Here is a 23,765-nt window from a genome sequence, read left to right as displayed (position 1 = left end):
CACAGAACTTTGGGGTAACCCCGAGTGAGGCACAGTTCCGAGCGTTGCTAAAGTCGGATCTCTTGAAATTGGCCAAACATTTTAACTTGGAGGTCCGAACTAATTTGAGGAAGGCAGAGTTGCAGGCCACGGTGATACAATCTATGGTGGGATTAGGAACATGGGACGAGTTAGCCTGGGAGTGGCTACCCGAAGAACCAGAAGACGTGGAGCTCCGGAAACTGGAGTTGCAATTACGGAGCCAGGAACGGATCAAAGAAGAAGAAAGGAAAGCAGAAGAGAGAAGAGAAGAGAAGCAAGCAGAGGAAAGGAGAGTGGAACGAGAACTCCAGGAAAGGTTAAAAGAAGAAGAAAGGAAAGCAGAAGAGAGGAGAGAAGAGAAACAAGCAGAGGAAAGGAGAGTGGAACGAGAACTCCAGGAAAGGTTAGCAGAAGAAGAAAGGAAAGCAGAAAAGGAAAGAGCAGAAGAAGAAAGGAAAGCAGAAAAGGAAAGAGCAGAAGAAGAAAGGAAAGCAGAGGAGAGGAGAGAAGAGAAACAAGCAGAGGAAAGGAGAGTGGAAAGAGAACTCCAGGAAAGAAGAGAAAAGGAACAAGCAGAGGAAAGGAGAGCTGCAAGGGACCTCGAAGCAGAGGAGAGAAAAGCGGAAAGGGAATTAAAGGAACGTGACATGCAGCTTCAGCAAGAAATCAAATTCAAGGAGCTGGAGTTAATGAGAGAACGGGGAGAGGCACCACCCTTGCTGACGGGGTCGACACCTAACCAGAAAACCTGGGATGTGGGCAGACATGTGAGGCTGGTTCCACCGTTCAGTGAAAAAGAAGTCGCGAAATTTTTTCCACACTTTGAGAAAGTGGCTCGACAATTAAACTGGCCGGAGGAGGCATGGACCATACTCGTGCAAAGTGTGCTGGTGGGGAAAGCTCAGGAAATTTATTCGGCGCTACCAATGGACCAATGTGCAGATTATGAGGTACTGAAGAAGCACATCCTCAAAGCCTATGAGTTGGTTCCGGAAGCTTACAGGCAAAAATTCAGGAATGCCAGGAAGAGGGAGAGTGAGACCCATGTGGAGTTTGCCAGAGTGAAAGAAAACATGTTTGATCGGTGGTGTGAGTCAAAAGGAGTCGGGAAAGACTTCGAGAAATTGCGGGACTTGATCCTGGTGGAGGAATTCCAGCAGTGTGTCCACGAGGACATCAAAGTGTACCTGCAGGAAAAGAAGGTACCAAAGTTGTGGGACGCAGCCACCAGGGCAGATGATTATGCCTTAACCCACCGAATAGGGGTCCAGGAACCTAACTCCTCGCCTAGATCTCCGCAGGGGAGGTGGGGAACAGCAGGTGCGGAGAACGACCATACATGGCGGCGGCCTCGAGAGGATTATGGGGACAACTATGATACCCCACCGGTTCGAAATCGGAGGGATGAGGGCCCAAGACAAACTTATAGTTCGGGGGGCCCGAGGCAGACCACGAGTTTTTCCTCCGGGCCTACTTGCGCTTTTTGCAAGAAACCTGGACACTTGATGTCCAGTTGTTACCGCAGGAAAAGCGAAGACCCAGAGCGGAGTCCGACTACTACGACTCCAAACGCAATGGCCATTGTGAGAAATCGCCATCAAAAGGGTTACCAACCCTTTATTTCAGAGGGGTTTGTGTCACGGGATGGAGCCTCGACTAACCGGAAACCGGTTAGGATATTGAGGGACACAGGGGCACATCAATCTTTAATGCTTGAAGGCATTTTGCCATGGTCCGAGGAGACGGCAACGGGGGATAGTGTTCGTTTACAGGGGATCGGGGGCGGTGTTAGTGCTCCCCTTCATGTCATCCATTTGGAGTCCGATTTGGTGTCAGGACCGGTCACCGTCGGTTTACAAGCCACGCTTCCTGTAGAGGGTGTATCTGTGGTTATTGGGAATGATTTGGCCGGGGGGCAAGTTTATGGTAACCTGAGGGTTGGTAAAGAGCCCAGCAGGGAAAATAACGCCACACCAGCTCGGGATGGCGACAAAAGTGCCAAGTTATTTGTAGGGGGACTGAACTTCAAAACAGAGGAAGAAGTTCTGACCTCTGTCTTCAACAGATATGGGCCGCTGGTGGAAGTGCGGTTGGTAAGAGACTGGGAAACGCAACAGTCAAGAGGGTTCGGCTTTGTCACGTTTGCCAGCACAAAAGACGCCAGAGAGGCAGAGAAGAATTGGAATGGCAAGGATTTGGAGGGTCGGACCATAACAGTAGGGAAGGCATTTCGTAGGCGTCGAGAGGTCTACAGGAGAGGACAACTGGGCGGTAGTTTTGGTGGTGGCCGAGAAGGAGACCGCTATTCATGGGACTACAGGGACCAGTGGTCCCACCATAATTATTAGGGAAGTTCTGAAAAGTTGAAGCACTGAAGGCGGCGGAGCCGCCGAGCCAAGATTCCTACACGAATTAACCGTGAACGCCGTTCCTAAAGGCGTCCAGGCAGGGAACTTTCATGCACGGACTAACCGTGAACTCCACGTTCCTCAAGGCGCCCATGTAGAGAACTTTCCTGCACGGACTAACCGTGAACTCCGCGTTCCTAAAGGCATCCAGGTAGTGAATACTCGGCTTGGCCTCCCGGAAAAAGTGCTATCGAGTTGCGTAACTTTGGATCTGTGATCAACCCCTTAACCTTCATTCCCAAGATACGGACGGGCAAAGTCAGAGGGTCCTGAGATGGAGTTTGATTTGGCAGGGACAAGGTCGTTGTTGGTACTTAGTCCAGAGGGAGTAATCTGGAGGGGTTGGGGTGAAATTGTGGTTGCTTTATTTTTAAGTGATAACTGTGCCCGGGGGGAACGGATAATGTGGGGGGGGGTTGAGTTATCTGGTTTGTTTCTCCAAATTGGCCGGCAAAGAAAGTTTTCGCTGGGTTCAAACTTTCTTTCTTGAAGGGGGGGAGTGTTACATATTTATGGGAATGTATGTGAAGTACCATTCAGGTTGCTTATCCGTGTGTATTATATTAAGGGTTGTTGTGATGGGAGGGTCAGGAGCCCTTCGGAACCAGTGGCCGGAAACGGAAGTGGCCGGAAACGGAAGAGGAAAAGACGAGGAGGAAAAGGACGGTGCTTCTTCTTCCTCGCCCCGCGACGACGAGGAGGTGGAATCGACCTTACGCTGCGCGGAAAACGCGCCGTTGCGAAACGTCTGGCGAGAGGAGTTACCTGGGCGGTAAATACCTTTGGACACGTCCAGTCACCGTGAGTTCGTGCACGAAACCAAGCGTCCGGGACAGTTTGCCCCGTCTACAAAGACGCGTACGGGTCCGCACGTTGGGCCTCGCTCGCGTCGGAAGCCGCGCTGGGTTTTGCCCCGTCTACAAAGACGCGTACGGGTCCGCACGTTGGGCCTCGCTCGCGTCGGAAGCCGCGCTGGGTTTTTGCCCATCTACAAGGACGCGTAAGGATCGCACTTGGGGCCTCGCGCACGTTGGACGCCGCGCTGGGTTTGCCCCGTGGCTTGGCAAGGAGGTGCGCTGCAGCCGCGGCCCCAGTCCGAGACGGCACGTTTAGAGCACGTCCGCCCGGGGCTCGTTCAACCGCCCGTGTGCGGAGAGGAGAGACATTGACCACGGAGGGAGTCAGGAGTGGGGCTCACGTGAGGAATGTATAAGATTAAGATGGCCATCTTAGAGTTTGTGTAGATGAGTTCACATGGTTGTAATATTGATTGTGCATTGTTGATGGTTGTTGATTGCTCAGTGAATATATTCTTGATTAGTCCGGATCCTTGGTGTGGGGTTTCTTCTTGACCGGAATTCATATTGATTGCGTTACGAAAGCGTGTAAACCATATATCTTTCTGGCGGGGTCCCTCCCACGGTCCGGGGGTCACCAAGACCAGGTAGTTACCGGGAGGACCACGTAACAATATATATATACATACAGACTTGGCATTTAATATGGAATTTTTTTTTTTCTTGACTAGGGTTTACTTTCTGAACTCAATATATCAATCTGGTGAGTTTATTTTACCCTTCGGTGATGTCTTTGTTGAAAGAACCATGTCACTGATTGTCTTTCGCAGCAAGAAGTCAATAACAGGATTATATCACAGGTGGCGTGACAAAGTGTAAGGACAGGTACATTTGACGATTGGCTTCACAATCGGGTATATAAGGGTTGTTGCGTTCTGTATTAGTGGAAAACAACTGCTGCACGTCTACAAAAGTTATTGCCGCTTCCTCTGGAGATGGTCCGTCAACTTGACAATGCTGTTTGTCATGGAGTGGTGGCTTTACGAAATTCTGGCATGAAACAGCATGCTATTGCTCGGCAGTATGGCATCACTCAAGGTCAGGTGTCAAAGATCCTGAAACGAAGTGCTCAGAGGGGTGTCCCAGTCCCTACTCCAATACCGAGGCCAGGACGTCCACGCAGAACCACAAGGAGAGCTGATCGCCAGCTGCACCGGTTAGTCTGGAATGGCCGTACCAAGTCAGCTAATCGGCTTAGGGCTGAGTGGCAGCAACTGACAAATGTGCTTGTATCCAGAAGGCTAGTCAACCAACGACTGGTTCAAGCAGTCTATCGTGCCAGGCGTCCCCTGAGAAAGCCACGCCTGACCAGACAACACAGCCAGCGCCGATTGCAGTGGGGCCAGATAGCACCGTCAATGGCAGCCAGGACACTGGAATCACGTGACCTTCTGTGACGAGTCTAGATTTCTGGTCTATCGTCAAGATGGTCACGTCCGAGTGCGCAGACAAGTGAATGAAGCCCACAACGAAGATTGTATAGTGCCAAGAGTCCAAGCTGGAGGTGGTGGGGTGACCGTTTGGGCTGCTTTTCATGCAGGGGGCAAAACTGACCTGGTTGTCCTGAATGGAAACCTGAACCAGTTCAAGTACAGGGTCATTCTGGAAGAAACTGCTTCCATTTGCTCGTGCAGCCTTTCGAGGAAACTTTGTCTTCCAAGATGACAATGCACGGCCTCATCGTGCTCGCATGATCCAACACTTTCTTGCTGACTGTGGTGTAGAGCATATGGAGTGGCCTGCCATGTCCCCGGATATGAATCCGAAAGAGAACTTGTGGGCAGAATTAACGCGTCAAATCGACAATTTGGACCAGCAGCCAACCTCTGTGAGTGAATTGCAGCAGACTATTGTCACTGCATGGCAAGCGATTCCTGTCCAAACCTTGGCAAATCTCGTGAACAGCATGCCTCGACGTGTACGTGCTCTCCTGAATGCTCGTGGGGGTTACACGAAGTACTGAACTGTAACTTTACTGTCCGTAATCCCAGTCATAATTTAGCTTTTGTTTTTGTTGAAATTTTTTTTGGCTAATGTGCAAAATAAAGAGATACTTCTGGAAAACATACAGAAGTTTAACACAGTACTGTCCGTGAATTGAGTTCGATATCAGTTTACATCACTTTCAAGGATCAATTTATTTGCTTCGAAATGTCAAATGTGGTTTTTGTTTCTTTTAAAGGTCACATTAACAAAATCTAGAATAATTTAAACATGATTCCAATGAACTTTTGGTTCTAAGTCACCTTGAAAAATAAGTTCACCCCCACAAAAAAAATATTCCATGTTAAATGCCAAGTCTGTATATATAGAGATATACATGTATATATAGAGATATATATATATATGCGGACATCCCTTCTAATTAGTGGATTCGGCTATTTCAGGCACACCCATTGTTGGCAGGTGTATATATTGTTGCGGTTTTAGAACCCACACTTTTGTAAATAATAATTACTTGTAAATATTCCATGACATTAAAGGTTAAAGGTAGCACCCTTAGTTAGGCCACAGCAACACGTAGGTCACTTTAGAAATTCCAGTTATTTCCTTATTATGTGTTAGTTAAGGCTGTGTTTCCAATAGTTGAATCTGCGTTGCATCAATCAAATAAGGAGTAGGCCCCTTTCGTCCATTTTGCGATCTCTCTCCCAATTATATTACGTGCCTTGCCAGCAGCGTTCGCGCCTTAGCGCTCGCTCAAACGCCGCCATTGACCATGCGGTCGGCTCGAGGAAGAAGGGGGCGGAGCGCCAAGGACAAGGTGTGGCCCTGTCAACCAGCCATCAAAGGCGGAGCCGGTAAGCCCTTACCAGCCAACCAGGGCTGAGGTGAGCTTGCTGGTGGGCGTGGTTTCCAAGCGCGCGGATTGATCTGAAAGCGCGTTATATAAGCGCGAGCGCCAAGCCCTTTTACGGGCTGCGCGGAGGTCTGGCCAGCGAGCACATTTTGATATGAACTGCGCCACGAACTGCCTTTTGATAAGGACTGCGCCACGAACTGCCTTTTGATACGGACTGCGCTGGGGGACTCCTTTTGAAAGAGCTGCGCGCAACGGACTCGGGAGAGAGTGCTAATAACGGACTTGTGGGTATATGCGCTTATTGAAAGAACTGATCCAGGAGCGCACATTTGCGAAGGACTTCCCCCCTGCCATATGTAAGGTCCGGTCGCGCGCCAACGATACGCAGAGCTGACTGCCGGGTTTCGCCTGCGGAACCGGAGCCTGGACGGGGGTCGACTGGAGCCTGGATCATCTACCTGGACCTTCCACCCTACCCGCTACAATCCCATGTGAGTATGTACGTTTGTCCTGGGGTAATAAGTTAAGACTGTATAGTTAAGCCTGCCCTGTGTCCTGCTTCTTCCTCTTCCTTTCTTGTACATCCTTTCGTTTCCTCTTCTTTCTTTGTACATCATTAATAAACCCATCTTTGTTCTTCCCATACTCTGGTTTCCTCTTCATCCGATCGCTTTCGTCTTTTCTCAATTGAGTACCTGTGGCACGATTCGGAACCACTCAGAATCGGGTTTAGTATTTGCTAACGGCCCGAGTCGCGGCTCGCTTCGCTCGGCGTATCCACTAACGCTGCGGCTCGGGTGGGAGTTATCTCCTCGCTTTACGGCCGGTGGTAGTACTTAGGTACTAAGACTAATTCAGCTTACAACCCTACTTACCACCGACCGGAAGTGACGTCATAACTTCCAGGACTCGGGACGGCCAGCTTAAAAGGACAAGGGGATTAACCCCCCCCCCCCCCCTTGATAAGGGGAGAGCTGACTCCCGAATCCGCAACAATATATATATATATATATATATATATATATAGATAGATAGATATATATAAAATCAAGCACACAGCCATGCAATCTCTATAGATAAATTAGAATCGGGTGCACGCTAATTAACAAGCCCCACCCCTCTGATGGGGACGAAGATACAAGCTTACCCGACGTCCGGTCGACACAAATTTCCTTCTTATGATACATCGAGGTTTGTTCTTCTTCACGACAGTTGGAGCACACTACCTATTTTCTATGAACTCTCTACCTACCTGGCAAGCTACCTGGACTAAGGTATCCCTACCCTCCACCCCCCCCCCCCTCCCCACTACAAACATAATATTATGGAACATCACAGAAATCTGCCACAACCATTCGAGTTCAAGAGCAAATGTGAAAAAACGGGTTCTGATCAAGAGAGTACTTGTCCATCAAATTGAGGGTGTTAGAACACGAAATAGCGGTTGTGGGGAGATATTGATGTGAACTTGTGAAAATCCATAGGGGTGACTATTGCACACCAATCCATTTGGGAGACCATTGCACACGATCCATTTGGGAGATATTCGGTGATAATTCCCTGTGAAGATCTCCACCGAAGCAAGAGCTGGAGAGGTGAAAGTAAAATGGATTTAAATAACCGGGCAGTGTAGCAAAAGAACGCTGTCAACATCGCTCAGCACGTGACATCATTGCCGTACAAAGAACAAGCAGTGGTGCAATCCAAAAGGAGACGATGGGACGAGAATGTCGAACTTGGCCAAAGTACATTCAGACTGCAGTTTTATCTTCAGAGGAACTAAATCTTGTTGTTAATATTCTTCTTCTTCTTTTTTGGTGCCTGGCAAGTGTAAAGGAGCATTGGAAGCAATTGCTCATCACACACTGAACTATGAATCAAAGGTGATCGAGTTCTAAACGAATTCCACTCACTCTGCATTTCCTCGAGGAAGGTCTTGTTCAGTTGGATAAGTGAGTCCAGCTCATGCTGCTCTTTGGTAAAATCCAGCACGCCAGGAAGTGTGTGCTGCATGTCCCGCACAGAGTCCAGCCTGCACACAAACAGGAAAATGCACGGTGATGAGAATGGCCGCAGCACAGCAAGCATCAAGGAAACTTGAGGGCGAGGAGAGTTCCATTAGGAAGTGAGAATTGAATGACTGAAGAGGAGCACACCAGTATGCCAAATGCACAACAATGGGGAAGGGATCCCACCTCCCTCTTCTACTCACACTTCACCACCACTCATCCCTACCTGCACTGGACATCTTTGTGATCCTGAAATGGCAAAAGATAAGCAGCGATCAACATAACTGCTTTTCTACCATCCATTAACTCAGAAAAGCATTGAGGTTTAACCATGATATGCACAGGGATGATGGTGAAATCCAGCTGACCTGCAGAAAGACAACTGCCTGAGCTTCCTGCAGAGCTTCCTTCAGGCTCAACTCTGTCTCCTGAACACGTTTCAGTTTCTGTTCCACCTCCATAATGTGCTTCTCGAGCAGCACACGCTGTAACCTCTCCTGTTCCACTTGTCTCTTTTTCATCACTTCAAATGTTTCGTCCACAAGTTCGTGCAGTTTACCTCGTTTGCGCTCCAACGCAGCCACAACATCCCCAGCTGAGCCCTGCATGACATCGGTAGTATGTCAATACGGGTTCATGTACTAAAAAAAAAAACTATTCCAGAATGAGTCAGGGTTGGAAGGTTGTACAATACAAAAAATGAGGGTGTGTGGCATAAGGTGGAAGTGGTACATCATAAATAGTACAACAGAAACGCAGCAGGACAGAGACAAGGTGCTCGTGTGGCGGACGACCATTGTTAACAATATGCGGCAATAGTTGATATGGGACATGATCTGTGCCTTGTTTCCTCACCAAGTTTGAGTGTTTAATATACATGTTTATACAACTTTTGGGCATCTTGGCCTATTGTGGGCATCTCCTGCATATAGCTTTTTGAATGCCTGTAATACCTCTCCATTCGCATGCTTCTGCTTCAACTGCAGCAGGTTGGACTCGAGATATTTCTTCGACTCTTCCACTTGAGCAGATTGTGCAGACAAGCTGTCCTGCATGCATCGTAGGGAACCAAAAAGTTGTGGCGAGAGATATCATTAGTTCCAAGTGGATTGCTTTTATACCCAATCTCAAATTATTTAAAATAGATCACCCCCTTACCCTCAAACCTACCCCCAGAACAGGCAGCAAGATGCTATGAAAAAGACAGCACTACCCAAAATCTCCCGAACCAAATAAAACCTAGAGCGAAGTTCATGGCGTGCCATCGCCATCGCAAATCGCAAATTTTGCCAAATGATTTGCCATCGCAAATCCCCACGCTTTCCACCTAAAGCAAAGTTGAAATATGGCAAAAAGTTACACCGAGAATGACCCAATTTCAAAATGAGTGGAAAAAAACTATTTCCCACTATGACCCCTGTGACCCTAAGTCCCCACTCACTGGGGTATAAACCATTTATTAAATCCCAAAAAGTTACATATTTCATGTGTCCCCCTAATGTTGATTGCATTTACAAAGTTTCATTTAAAAATGTGCCCGGAATTGCATTTTTCTGAATTTGACCTTTTGACCATGCCCCAGGAGTTGGTCATGTGTTGAGGAAGGATGAAAGTGACTGGTTGAGAAGAGTGACGGAAATGAATGTAGAAGGAAGTAGAGGATGGGGAAGACCAAGAAAGACTTGGCTAAAGATGGTGGAAGAAGAAATGCGGGCAAGGGGGTTAACAAGGGGAGATGTAGAAAATAGGGCAAAATGGAGAAGATTGTCATGGGACCCACAAGGCTAACCCCCGCTCTAGCAGGGAAAATGGCCTTAAAATGCATGTTGTTGTTGTTGTTTGACCACGCCCCAGGAGGCGGGGCCAAAATGGCACTGCTCTTACATGTTCATGCCATGTGGTGATAATAACTACCAAGTTTAGTGAATTTCTGCCCAACAGTTTAGAAGGAGATATCATGACGGACAGACAGACGGAACCGATTACAATATCTCCCCCCACTTTTTGGTTTTTTTATTTTTTCAAAACGCATGGGGATAACTATTGTCATGACTTCACCCTTGATGCGGGCCACGGAGATATATACATTTCACAACAGATTACAATGGCACATCATTCCTTTATTTCTGAGCAAATCCACTTCAAATTTGGTATGGGGTTACCTTGGTCCAATAAATCAAGATCCCCTATATTTTGTAGACTTAGGCCACCAGTACCAATTTTAAGTGCCCTCTTTCGGGCAAAACACAAACAAAAATCACATATTTTGTTTTTCCATTCTCTTATATTTGAGTCAATAGAGATGATATTTGGAATAAAGGTCATTTCAAACTTCCCAGAGTTTACACAAAAATACCTTTATACCAAACTAGTATAAAAGCCCGTCAAAAATGATGGACCGTACAGCCTCATGAGCATGCCAAAGTCTGAAGCATCGGCCTAGCACCAGGTATGCTTGCATCTTCTTTATATATTAGACATCCTATGGGCGTAAATTAACACTCGGTTTACTTTGCACGTGTTGCACATCATTTGCAGCAAATTTCACCTCCCTGCACCTTGTATTTATATTTATTGTTTTGTTTTTTTGTTTTTCGTTTAGCGCTTCTGTAGACCGCTCTTGAGGCTTTGTTTGCAAATGACCATCTACAATTCCAATAGAAGAGATGTAATTATTCCTTTACGGGAAATGTTTTCTTTTTTTGAGTTTTTTGTCCTTAAGAAACAGACCGTAGTGAACATACAGTCGTGTTAAAAGATTGGCCTTTAAAACCCTCCTCAACTCGTCCTTATGAAGGGGACAGACAAATACACACTTTTATACGTAGACCAGCAGAGCCTACCTGGTGCTTTACTGACGGACCAATTTGTCACCATGTTTGCGAAAAATTGCTATATTGGTCACTGCCATTACTTTGCAACACGTGCAGAGAGTGCTTTAGCCCCTGCCCCCACTCCACCTCCGCATCCTCACGTCCCACTCCCCACCCGCACCCCTTTCCCCCCTCAGTTTGTCCTGATGTCCCTTCCCACTAGAAATGTCTCACATACGATGACAGGCACCTCCATTTAGGGGGGATGGGGATAAGGGAAGGACACATTTACCTGTGCGAAGAGTGCTTTAACCTCCGCATTGCCCAAGTAAAAAATATGGGCAATACCCCTGGGTGCTGATATGGTAGAATAAAGCAGTGTACTACTCTGACTAAAACATATTTTAAACAGTATCACGGTATTTTGAACCAATTCCAATGGTTGTTAGAAGACAGGGCAGTATGCACAATCATACAAACATAATCATAAGACTTTAAACAAACAAAATACTTATTTTAAAATACCTTATTTAATAATATAAAAAATACCCCTCCCCGTATACCTCCTCAGACCCCGATTTTTCTAATGCCTTGAACAAATATTGGTACATCACATGTGATGAAGGTTGTGGTCAAATTTCATCAGAATTGTGTGTGTAGTTTCTGAGAAGAAAGCAAATACCTATTTTGGGGGGCAATCCCCCTCCCCTTCCCCCAGACCGCCTTAGGCCCCGATTTTTTAAATGCCAGGAATAAACGTTGGTACAACATGGGTGATGAACGGAACGTTGTGGTCAAGTTTCATCGGGATTGTATGTGTCGGTTCTGAGAAGAAAGCAAATACCTATTTTGGGGAGGTTGGAGGGGTGGGGGGGGGGGGGGGGGGTGTCAAACCTGGACCCACTTTGATGCCTGATAGACCCCCTTATACCCCGATGCTTTCTTTAATGCCGTGAACAAACTTTAGTCACAACATAACAAATACAATTTGTGCCAAGTTTGCTCACAACCCCATCAGCGATGTCAGAGAAGTTGCATGTGTTTACCGACTGGCGCACGGGCGATTTTTTTTTTTTTTTTTTTGTATACAAGATCGAGGCTCGTGAAAGAGCTAACATTAATCACACAAAAAGACAAACCGACACACAAAACACAAAAAACAAGGGGAGCGGCAGACAAGATGGGGAGAGAGGGGGAAGGACACAAAAGAGAGGGGGAAGAGGGGGAAGGACACAAACACAACATTTGAGAGCAGGGACATCGGGAGGACTTGGGGGGAGGTGGGAGAGGATTAAAACATATGAACACTGCAAGGACTCTGGGGTGAATTACCGGGGGTAGAAAAGATCAAGGTTTTTGATGGGGGACGATAAGAGATGGTGGTGAACAGCTGTTTTAAAGACCTGGAGGGAGGAGTGGGATTGAAGGGAGTGGGGGAGTTTGTTCCAGAGGTGGGAGAAAAGGGGAATGAAAGAGTGAAGGTGAGCAGAGAGCCTAGACTTTGGCAGTTTAACCATAAGAGGGTTCCAGGCAGATCTTGTGCGACCTGAAGGAATATTGGGGGGACAGAGCACAGAGAGAGCTGGGGGAGCAAGGCCGGAGAGGAGTCGGTAGAAGGATGGGCGATGCACCATTGCATAAGCTCCCCGGAACTACGTTCTAGGTGAGCTAAAAAGGAAATTGTAATATCCTCTGCCACCACTACACATTTACAAAAAGAGTGAACATACATCCCCTCCGCCCATCCTACCCGCCCCCCTAACCTCACAACCCCGCATGAGGCCGTGGCCACATAGAGCCTGTGTTAGCTGCTACACAAAGATGTATTTGTACCCTGAGTTTGGAGTTTGTAACTTAAAGGATATGGCTGTACACAAGGAACAAAGCCACAGAGAGAGAGAGGGAGAGAGAGAATTGCGTATATACTGTATCTACCAGATTTTGGCTTGGAGTTGTTTTCTTAGCCATACATTAATCCATATATTAATCAAAGATCAAAATTCGTCACAAAATTATGGTTATTGGCTTGCCAAACCTTGAAATTTCACCAATGCAGACTGGCACAAAACAACAAAACAAAATACCTCACCACAGCCCACCCCTACAGAGTAAACCAAGTAGACTTTGATCTCGTCTTTTTATCAACTTTAAAGGGATGAAAGGTCAACATTGGTTGCAAAATTTACAATTCTGGCCTTCCAAGCATTTATATTTTAACCAATCCAGACAAGGCTTGGCACAAAAAATACCGTCACAGTCCCTACAGACTAAAGCAGGTAGACATTAGTCCAATGTCTTAATTTCATAATTTGGCAAAGGTGTACATGTTCACAAACAGAGTAAACTGATACACCTCCAGGGTGTCCTAGAAGTATTTTTGCCTTTTGACCTATTTTCAAATATATGGCAATCTGTCTTATGCGGCCAACCTACTTGGCATTTGTGTTTGCATAGTTCAATATTTTGCAACAGACAACTTTGATTACATGGCCACCTGTTAAATGTAGCCACTTTAAGCAATACGGTTTGCACTGACCAACATTTTGAAATTATTTTCACGAGCAACGGTACCCGCCGTATGGGCGGGGCTACAATTGGGAAGCCCAAATGAAAAGGCAAAATATCAGAAATTGAAGGCTTTTTTTATTTTAAACGATTCATATAAACATCCGTTAAACGTTAAATCATATCACACGCAAATCATCAAAATGTAAACAGTACATGGCGCCCATTTTGAAAAAAGATTGAATCCTGCAAAACAGAAGCGGCAGCTACACGTCTTTCTCAGTCGCACGTTTATGTGTGAAAAGTGCGCGCCGAATCTGTAACACGGAAGCGGCCGCTACACCTGTTTCTCAGTCGCTTTGCACACGCTGCCATGGTACTTCGGAGCCGCACGTTTATATAGGAAGAGTTCGTCAGGAGTCGGATCTACTCTCTCCTGATACGTATAATAAACAGTATTTGTAGAATTTCAACAAAAGCCACATCACTGTTCATATCGGTAAATATTATTTCATCGTGTTTGGAAAAACTGGAAAATTGGAAAAACAATATGGCCTATTTTACTCTCAGGGGTCCCAGGAATACCCACCCAAAATATCGTTGCGATCGGTTGAGCCGTTTTTGCGGTACCTTCGAACGGACGGACGGACATTTGGTGAATTATAGAAAGATGAATTTTTTTCGGTGTCGATTTACAAGGTTTTCAAGAGGGCAGGTTCGATCTTATAGAGGTTAAAGGGCAAAATCGGTCACAATACAAGAAATGAGTATTTAAGGTTGCTCGAACAGATGTTACACCGTGTTATTTCTTCATAACATTTGGTGATGAGGAATACAAGTTTAAGAATACAAGCATTTGCTTTCGTCGCCTACCGGTTTTACCGGAGGGGTCTATAGGTTTTCTCTCCGTCTGTCTGTCTGTTAGTCTGTCCCACCTGTACTTTTTCACACTTTTTCCCATACCCTTTAACATATTCAACTGAAACTTGGTACACGGCTTTATCATGACAAGTTACAGAACAAGTTCGAGTTTCAGGGCGTTTTGGCAATTTTTCAGTTATTATGCTCTTTTTGGACTTGGAGAAATATCATATCGGTAGGCGACATGCATTGCAAAGCAATTCTCGCTTTTGTTATTACCTCCACCACCGAAGGTGGATGGAGGTTATGTTTTCACCCCTGTCTGTCTGTTTGTTTGTCTGTCTGTCAACAATATATCTCAAAAAGTTGTGGACGGATTTGGACGAGATTTGGCAGAGAGGTAGTGTATGTGACAATAACTAATCGATTCGATTTTGGTGAAGTTCTGAATATGAATTCCGACACAGGAATTATTTAATTATTAAGTGATTCTTCACCATTGAGAGGGCGAAAAGTGATATATAACATTATATTTCAAAAAGTTATGGACAAGTTATGACTAAACTTGGTGAACGAGTTGGTTTGGTGACAAGAACAAGCCAATTAGATTTTGGTTCAGGTCCGAATCCAGATCCAGCCTATCAATAGGATACAAAACAAACTGTTCAGCCTGGCGGAGTTATGCGCTCCACAGAGTGCCCTTCTACTTTATGTCTATGATTGTAGTTGCATTTCGTTCTGTTACTTATTTAGTTAAGCTGCTGTGAATGTGGTGAGTAATGCAAGAGGGCATTTGTCAAGAAGCAGGTCATTAGGACTAGGCTGTGCCGCTGATGCACTACCCCCGTACCAGATAACTGGTACTCATTTTGCTGACCACGGAAGGATGACGGGCTGAGTCGACCGGCCTGGTGTTAATTCAACGGCACGACAAGGGCTTGAACTCAAGACCCTAAGATCTTAAACTGGCTACCTTAAACGTTAAGCCAAAACCAGGCATAAACGCACTCAGGTGAATGACCAGGTTGGAATTTGGTTTGACATCATTTGCTTATCAAATTAACAAATTACTGTACCAACCAAATATTGGTAACTGTTAGTTAACATGAGAGATGAACAAGTTTCAGAAAGCATAACACAACCAGATTACTTTCGGTAGTCCACAACCGATGGATTAATTTACCTTGAACTCAGCGTGGGCGACTTCAACTGCAATCACTTTGTGTTGTTGGTGCTTTACCGTCATGCACATGAAGCACATCAAGCTGTCATCATCTTTGCAGTAGAGTTGAATCAACTTCCCGTGATCTGGACATCGGGGTCGTTTTTCTTGCTCCTCCACACCCAATTTCATCTGTGTGACCATGCTGGCTATCATCACGTTCTTTTTGAGCTGAGGTTTTTGGGGGAAAACCTCACGACAGTTTGGACAGATGTAAGTGGTGGTACCTCCTCTGATGGCCCAGTACCGATTCACGCACTCCAGACAAAAGGAGTGACCACAGCCTAGGGTTACCGGGTCATCGAGCAGCTCCAAACACACGCTGCATATGAGCTCTTCCCTTCCAAGTTCAGCAACAGAAGCAGAGGTCATTATGGGAGCAAACAAGACGTGTTCACAACAACCTACACAGGAAGAAATCCATCAAAAATGCTAGTAAAATATTAAAATATTTGTTTTGAAAGGCCATTAATATTGACCTCGATTTAAAAATAAATTACGTTTTTGGTCCGATGCACACCTGGTTAAATAAAACATGTACTGATGCCTCAAAACACGGCTACGTGTTCAATCCAACACCTTCAAACCATGTTAACCATACAAGATACAACAAGACCTCAAAACCAGGTTGAACATAAAACCCAACACCTCCACCCAGGTTGTGGTTTGGAGGTGGCTGCATTCAGCCATCTCGGAACCACAACCCAACACCTCCAAACCACAACCCAACACCTCCGAACCACAACCCAACACCTCCGAACCACAACCCAACACCTCCGAACCACAACCCAACACCTCCGAACCACAACCCAACACCTCCGAACCACAACCCAACACCTCCGAACCACAACCCAACACCTCCGAACCACAACCCAACACCTCCGAACCACAACCCAACACCTCCGAACCACAACCCAACACCTCCGAACCACAACCCAACACCTCCGAACCACAACCCAACACCTCCGAACCACAACCCAACACCTCCGAACCACAACCCAACACCTCCGAACCACAACCCAACACCTCCGAACCACAACCCAACACCTCCAAACCACAACCCAACACCTCCACCCAGGTTGTGGTTTGGAGGTGGCTGCATTCAGCCATCTCCGAAGCACAACCCAACACCTCCAAACCACAACCCAACACCTCCGAACCACAACCCAACACCTCCGAACCACAACCCAACACCTCCGAACCACAACCCAACACCTCCGAACCACAACCCAACACCTCCGAACCACAACCCAACACCTCCAAAGCAAACCACAACCCAACACCTCCGAACCACAACCCAACACCTCCGAACCACAACCCAACACCTCCGAACCACAACCCAACACCTCCGAACCACAACCCAACACCTCCGAACCACAACCCAACACCTCCGAACCACAACCCAACACCTCCGAACCACAACCCAACACCTCCGAACCACAACCCAACACCTCCGAACCACAACCCAACACCTCCGAACCACAACCCAACACCTCCGAACCAGGTTAAGCTTACGACTGAACACCTCCTGAAACCAAGCCCGACAAGCACAACCCCATCCTCTTCAACAACAGTAAACATTCTAACCCCAGAAATGACTCAAATATCCAACCACCCTGACCTTGGTCAACCGTGGACACTCGAGGAACCAGGAAATCTGCACCACGCTTCACTTCAGTCTTCCACCCAACTTCTTTTCCTTCCCACACAAGGAAACACCTCACTTTAAAAGTATTATTCGTTTGATTTAAGATTATTATTATTATTAGACTCCAGTGCTCATCAACGAGGATCCCTGAAGTAACGAGGAACAACAAAGCGTCGCTTCACGTCTCGATATCCAGGATGGAAGATCGCAAACCGGTGACGAAAGTGACGTCACGTCCATCGTTGCAAAAAGAAGAAGAAGATTTCTGTGATCATCACCCAAATCGCCGTTCATAAAGTTTCCGAAATAATTTATCTCGTAAGTATTCATCCATAATTAGTGAATGCAAAATAAACATACTTTTTATTGAGAGCTCCACAAAAACGTTTCCAATTAAACATTTAACTACAGGAAATTTTATTTGGATACATGTACGAGGAGAAAACAACAACCATGTGGAGGATAAATAAACGGTACATCGGGACATTAATTGGTGATTTGCTCTTTTATGATGCAAGCAGTCGCCAGATTCTTCCTCTTCATTTAAATTTATGCCCTCTCTATTTAACTATAATTCCAAGCTTCCTTTTAGAAAAAAATTATTTACTTTAAGGTGAAGCAACAACATTGAATGGCACGATATAAACCATATGAATTAACCATTTTGAGGCTATAGATGGGGCTGTTTGAGAGTTAATATTAACAGGGAATCTCTGGCAGACAACCAACATCTGCAGACAACCAACAAGGCTACTCTTCTATCTTCTTCTTCTGTATATCTCTTCTCTTCTCTCTATATTATAAAAGAAAGTTTTTGTTTGTTTGTCTGCGCAAGCTAATCTCCTGAACGGTGAAAGATAGGAGGAAACCTCCAATACAAAAAATGTCGGGACGGGCCCCGGGAAGGTTGTAGGCTAGGTGGCGAGGCCCACCTCGGCCGGGCCGGGCCCATTTCGCTATTAAAAGCTGAGCTGATTTATAGTAGTCAATCTTCTACGGCCGCAAGTAAAAGCTGAATTATGGTAGTAAATTCATTCAAAAAGAACCAACAATGTCGGGACGGGCCCCGGGAAGGTTATAGGCTAGGTGGCGAGGCCGGTCGAGGCCCATCTCGGCCGGGTTGGGCCCATTTCGCAATTAAAAGCTGAGCTGAATTATAGCAGTCAATCTTCTACGGCTGCGAGTAAAAGCTGAATTATAGTAGTAAATTCATTCAAAAAGAACAAAAAATGTCAGGACGGGCCCCGGGAAGGTTATAGACTAGATGGCGATGCCGGTTGAGGCCGCATCGGCCAGGCTAGGCCCATTTCGCAATTAAAAGCTGAGCTGAAATATAGCAGTCAATCTTCTACGGCCGCGAGTAAAAGCTGAATTATAGTAGTAAATTCATTCCAAAATAACCCGGGCAACGCCAGGTGCTTTCAGCTAGTCTATCTATATATATAAAAGAAAGTTTTTGTTTGTTTGTTTGTTTGTCTGCGCAAGCTAATCTCCTGAACAGTGAAAGATAGGAGGAATCCTCTAATACAAAAAATGTCGGGACGGGCCCCGGGAAGGTTTTAGGTGAGGTGGCGAGACCGGTCGAGGCCCACCTCGGCCGGGCTGGACCCATTTCGCAATTAAAAGCTGAGCTGAATTATAGTAGTCAATCTTCTACGGCTGCAAGTAAAAGCTGAATTATAGTAGTAAATTCATTCAAAAAGAACCAAAAATGTCAGGACGGGCCCCGGGAAGGTTATAGGATAGGTGGCGAGGTCGATCGAGGCCGCTTCGGCCGGGCTGGGCCCATTTCGCAATTAAAAGCTGAGCTAAATTATAGTAGTCAATCTTCTACGGCCACGAGTAAAAGCTGAATTATAGTAGTAAATGCATTCCAAACGAACCAAAAATGGGAGATCTCGCGAGATCTTTGTCGGCGAGGTCAAGTCTTTTCGAAGCTGTCCACGCTCTCACGCTTTCGAAGTTAAGTAATTGTTCACAATTGTGTTTTTGTCGAAACTGTATTTATCTTTCGGTGTGTGTACCTATAGTGTGTCCCGAGGAAGATTCTCGGTGTTAATCTTTCATACCTGTATAGAAAATCGTCGGTTAATTCGTGTCGCGTCTTTTGAGGCCTTGTACCGTGTCCTACCTTGAGGGTTTGTTTTTCTCTCAGCGGTCCATCGATTGTGCTCCAATTACTTTCGTTCTGTCAGTTTTTCCCAGTCTTTCCACCCCATACTTCCTTGTTTAAAATCTCAACTAAAAAAAAACAACAACCAAAACAACATTTCCTTCTCTGTTCTTATTCGTTGTTCTTATTCGTTTATTCGTTTCGTTCGTTCTTTCACCCCCATTTCCCCAGATAGTTTTCACTGTTAAATTTTAAAATGTTTAAACTTTCCCCTGAAGTACTGTATTCTGTAGTATATTAGAACACCTTTTTCTTCTTCTTCTTAAAAAGGGTGCTTTCGACTTGCTCACCAAATCTATTCATTCCAAAAAAAATTCCATCTCTTACTGTTCCTCCTTTCTACATTCCCGAAACTCTCCTGCACTCCATCCCCCCTCCAGCGTCCTTAAACGTATTTTTGACTCGAAGGTCACAAGAAACTCATTTTGCAATAAATGTTCGTTTCCCATTAATCGTACACTTTCTAAAATCCAATCTCACCCCTCCCCTCCAAATCTTCCCCATCACCCCTCCCCTCCAAAACTTCGCCATCACCCATGTCTTTCAAATCTTCCCCCTTGCCCCTCCCCTCCAAATCCTCCCTATCCCCCAACCCTTTCAAATCTCCCCCCTTGCCCCTTCCCTCCTAAACTCCCCCCACACCCCTCCCCTCATAGACTCCCCCTCACCCCTCTCCTATCCCGTCACACACACACACACACACACACACACACACACACACACACACACACACACACACACTACTCCCTAGCGGGAGTAATCAATAGTCCTGCGTGGGCTGACGGTCATCTCTTGACCTTGTAGTTCAGACCTCCACTCATTTGGGAGATCCTCAGGGAGCCTCCTCTGGAGCTGGTGGGGTGTGAGGGGCTGGTGGGGTGCGAAGGACTGGTGGGGTGCGAAGGACTGGTGGGGTGTGAGGAGCTGGTGGGGTGGGAGGAGCTGGTGGGGTGTGAGGAGCTGGTGGTTGTGAGGGGCTGGTGGGGTGTGAGGCACTGGTAGGGTGTGAGAGCTGGTGGGGTGTGAGGAGCTGGTGGGTGTGAGGGGCTGGTGGGGTGTGAGGATCTGGTGGAGTGTGAGGAGCTGGTGGAGTGTGAGGAGCTAGTGGGTGTGAGGCGCTGGTGGGTAGTGAGGGGCTGGTGGGTAGTGAGGGGCTGGTGGAGTGTGAGGAGCTCGTTGGGTGTGAGAAGTTGGTGGGGTGTGAGGAGCTGGTGGAGTGTGAGGCGCTAGTTGGGTGTGAGGCGCTGGTGGGTAGTGAGGAGCTGGTGTGGTGTGAGGGGCGGGTGGGGTGTGAGGTGCTGGTGGGGTGTGAGGCGCTGGTAGGGTGTGAGGGCTGGTGGGTGTGAGGAGCTGGTGGGGTGTGAGGAGCTGGTGGAGTGTGAGGAGCTAGTGGGGTGTGAGGAGCTAGTGGGGTGTGAGGAGCTGGTGGGTAGTGAGGGACTGGTGGGTAGTGAGGGGCTGGTGGGGTGTGAGGAGCTTGTGGGGTGTGAGGTGCTGGTGGGTTGTGAGGATCTGATGGTGTGTGAGGAGCTGGTGGGGTGTGAGGAACTGGTGGTTGTGAGGAGCTGGTGGGGTGTGAGGAGCTGATGGGGTGTGAGAGGCTGGTGTGGTGTGAGGAGCTGGTGGGGTGTGAGGGGCTGGTGGGATACGAGTGGCTGGTGGGGTGCGAGGGGCTGGTGGGGTGTGAGGAGCTGGTGGGGTACGAGGGGCTGGTGGGGTGCGAGGGGCCGGTGCAGTGCGAGGGGCCGGTGGGGTACGAGGAGCTGGTGGGGTGCGAGGAGCTGGTGGGGTATGAGGGGCTGGTGAGGTATGAGGAGCTGGTGGGGCGCGAGGGGCTGGTGGGGTGTGAGGAGCTGGTGGGGTGCGAGGGGCTGGTGGGGTATGAGGGGCTGGTGGGGTGCGAGGGGTTGGTGGGGTGTGAGGCGCTGGTGGGGTATGAGGGTGCTGGTGGGGTACGAGGGGCTGGTGGGGTGCAAGGGGCTGGTGGGGTATGAGGGGCTGGTGGGGTACGAGGGGCTGGTGGAGTACGAGGGGCTGGTGGGGTGCGAGGAGCTGGTGGGGTGCGAGGGGCTGGTGGGGTGCGAGGAGCTGGTGGGGTGTGAGGAGCTGGTGGAGTGTGAGGAGCTAGTGGGGTGTGAGGAGCTGGTGGGTAGTGGGTGACTGGTGGGTAGTGAGGGGCTGGTGGGGTGTGAGGAGCTTGTGGGGTGTGAGGTGCTGGTGGGTTGTGAGGATCTGATGGTGTGTGAGGAGCTGGTGGGGTGTGAGGAGCTGGTGGGGTGTGAGGAGCTGGTGGTTGTGAGGAGCTGGTGGGGTGTGAGGAGCTGATGGGGTGTGAGAGGCTGGTGTGGTGTGAGGAGCTGGTGGGGTGCGAGGGGCTGGTGGGATACGAGTGGCTGGTGGGGTGCGAGGGGCTGGTGGGGTGTGAGGAGCTGGTGGGGTACGAGGGGCTGGTGGGGTGCGAGGAGCCGGTGCGGTGCGAGGGGCCGGTGGGGTGCGAGGGGCCGGTGGGGTGCGAAGGGCCGGTGGGGTACGAGGAGCTGGTGGGGTGCGAGGAGCTGGTGGGGTACGAGGGGCTGGTGGGGTATGAGGAGCTGGTGGGGTGCGAGGGGCTGGTGGGGTGTGAGGAGCTGGTGGGGTGCGAGGGGCTGGTGGGGTGCGAGGGGCTGGTGGGGTGTGAGGAGCTGGTGGGGTGCGAGGGGCTGGTGGGGTATGAGGGGCTGGTGGGGTATGAGGAGCTGGTGGGGTGCGAGGGGCTGGTGGGGTATGAGGAGCTGGTGGGGTATGAGGAGCTGGTGGGGTGCGAGGGGCTGGTGGGGTGTGAGGAGCTGGTGGGGTGCGAGGGGCTGGTGGGGTATGAGGGGCTGGTGGGGTGCGAGGGGTTGGTGGGGTGTGAGGCGCTGGTGGGGTATGAGGGTGCTGGTGGGGTACGAGGGGCTGGTGGGGTGCGAGGGGCTGGTGGGGTACGAGGGGCTGGTGGGGTACGAGGGGCTGGTGGGGTGCGAGGGGCTGGTGGGGTGCGAGGAGCTGGTGGGGTGCGAAGGGATGATGGGGTGTGAGGATCTGGTGGGGTGCGAGGAGCTAGTGGGGTGCGAGGAGTTGGTGGGGTGTAAGACGCTGGTGGGGTGCGAGGGGCTGGTGGGGTACGAGGGGCTGGTGGGGTACGAGAGGCTAGTGGGATACGAGGGGCTAGTGGGATACGAGGACTTGGTGGGGTACGAAGGTTCATGCTATGTAACAAGTTTAAATAACACCCCTCCCCCGCCTTCCCATGCCCCCTCCCCCCAAGCCCTCTCCCTCCCACAGATCTCCTGATCACCCTGTTCTCTACTGTTGTACTTGTGTGCTTCCCTCTCTCTCCCCATCTTGTCTCCCGCTCCCTTTATTGTATGCTTTGTGTCCGTTTGTCCTTTTTTGTGATTAATGTTAGGTCTTGCACGAGCCTCGATTTTGTACACCAAAAAAAAAAAAAAAAAAAACCAGAAACGCCGGAAGTGACGCACTTTGAAAGACGTTGCAGAACATGATTCCTTCCTTGCTCGATCAAAGGTTTAAATGTCAATCGTGACAATATTTTCGTCACTCGAAAATTTCAATTTACATTTCGTACGATAACTCGATAAGTTGGAAAATATTTTTAAAGTTACAGGTGAGGTAGATATGAATTGTACGTGACACGAGGTAGCTTACGCTTACCTCCGATGTTGGTGACAGTGACACGAGGTAGCTTACCTCCGATGTTGGTGACAGTGACACGACGACGGTTGGTGTTGTGTTGGCGGCACCGGGCGGGAGTGGACGCTTGAGAGAGACGACACTTGAGACTTGTCGTCAGGCCGAAGAAATGACTTATTGATGGTTGTTCATCCAGTCGTCGTCGTGGTTTTGTCAATGGCGGCTTCATTGCAGAAGATTCGGTTTTATGGTTTCCTGCAATTTGAGTTGTGATGTGTAGTCACGTGTCCAAAATAAGGATCACCACTTGTCAACCACTATGAAGTACCACGTACAGTACACGCCGAGCTTTTGTTTTGATCACACCACCCATTGACAAGGAACCTATAACCTATTGACCAGGTCTAGCAGACCCACCAGACCTACCATTACCAAGCGTACAAGACCCACCAGACCTACCAGTACCAGGCCCACCCCCTCCTGACGACCGAGCATTGACCAATGATCTTAATGGACATTTAAAGCTTTTTCGCGAAAATGATTCTTAAGCAGAAATAATGTCGTCGATTAAATGGCATATTATGGCAACAGAGAGAATAGACAGATTTAAATTGGACTTGGATACGTACCTAGATATGCATTGGAGACAGACTATATAGGGGTACAGTACAGGGATACTGTACAGGAAGGAATTGTACTTGCAGGTAGCTTGAGTATGGACGGGTGAGGGTATCTGGTGTTACGTTAGTCGAGTGCAGGCATGAAGGGCCGAA

General features: G+C 48.2%; 1 protein-coding gene across 2 annotated transcripts in view; it reads right to left on the bottom strand.

Moving 5' to 3' along the window:
* LOC137417283 (E3 ubiquitin-protein ligase TRIM21) overlaps positions 1 to 23,477 on the bottom strand; it is a 32,970-nt gene extending 9,493 nt beyond the window's left edge. Inside the window, exons 1-7 of one of the 2 annotated variants that reach the window (XM_078774079.1) lie at positions 23,050 to 23,474; positions 17,121 to 17,198; positions 15,461 to 15,903; positions 9,052 to 9,147; positions 8,467 to 8,700; positions 8,325 to 8,347; positions 8,003 to 8,121 (exon numbers count right to left, since the gene is read on the bottom strand). In XM_078774079.1, the coding sequence (XP_078630205.1) occupies positions 8,003 to 8,121; positions 8,325 to 8,347; positions 8,467 to 8,700; positions 9,052 to 9,147; positions 15,461 to 15,903; positions 17,121 to 17,198; positions 23,050 to 23,221 (1,165 nt within the window). In that variant the 5' untranslated portion in view covers positions 23,222 to 23,474. Of the gene's footprint in view, positions 1 to 8,002; positions 8,122 to 8,324; positions 8,348 to 8,466; positions 8,701 to 9,051; positions 9,148 to 15,460; positions 15,904 to 17,120; positions 17,199 to 23,049 lie in introns of both variants that reach the window. The other variant, XM_068103126.2, reaches the window with a different exon arrangement.
* Positions 23,478 to 23,765: the final 288 nt, after the last annotated feature.

The sequence above is a fragment of the Myxine glutinosa genome, chromosome 3, assembly GCF_964187855.1.
Source record: "Myxine glutinosa chromosome 3, kmMyxGlut1.1, whole genome shotgun sequence".
NCBI lineage: Eukaryota > Metazoa > Chordata > Myxini > Myxiniformes > Myxinidae > Myxine > Myxine glutinosa.
This window is presented reverse-complemented; position numbering and strand designations above follow the sequence as displayed.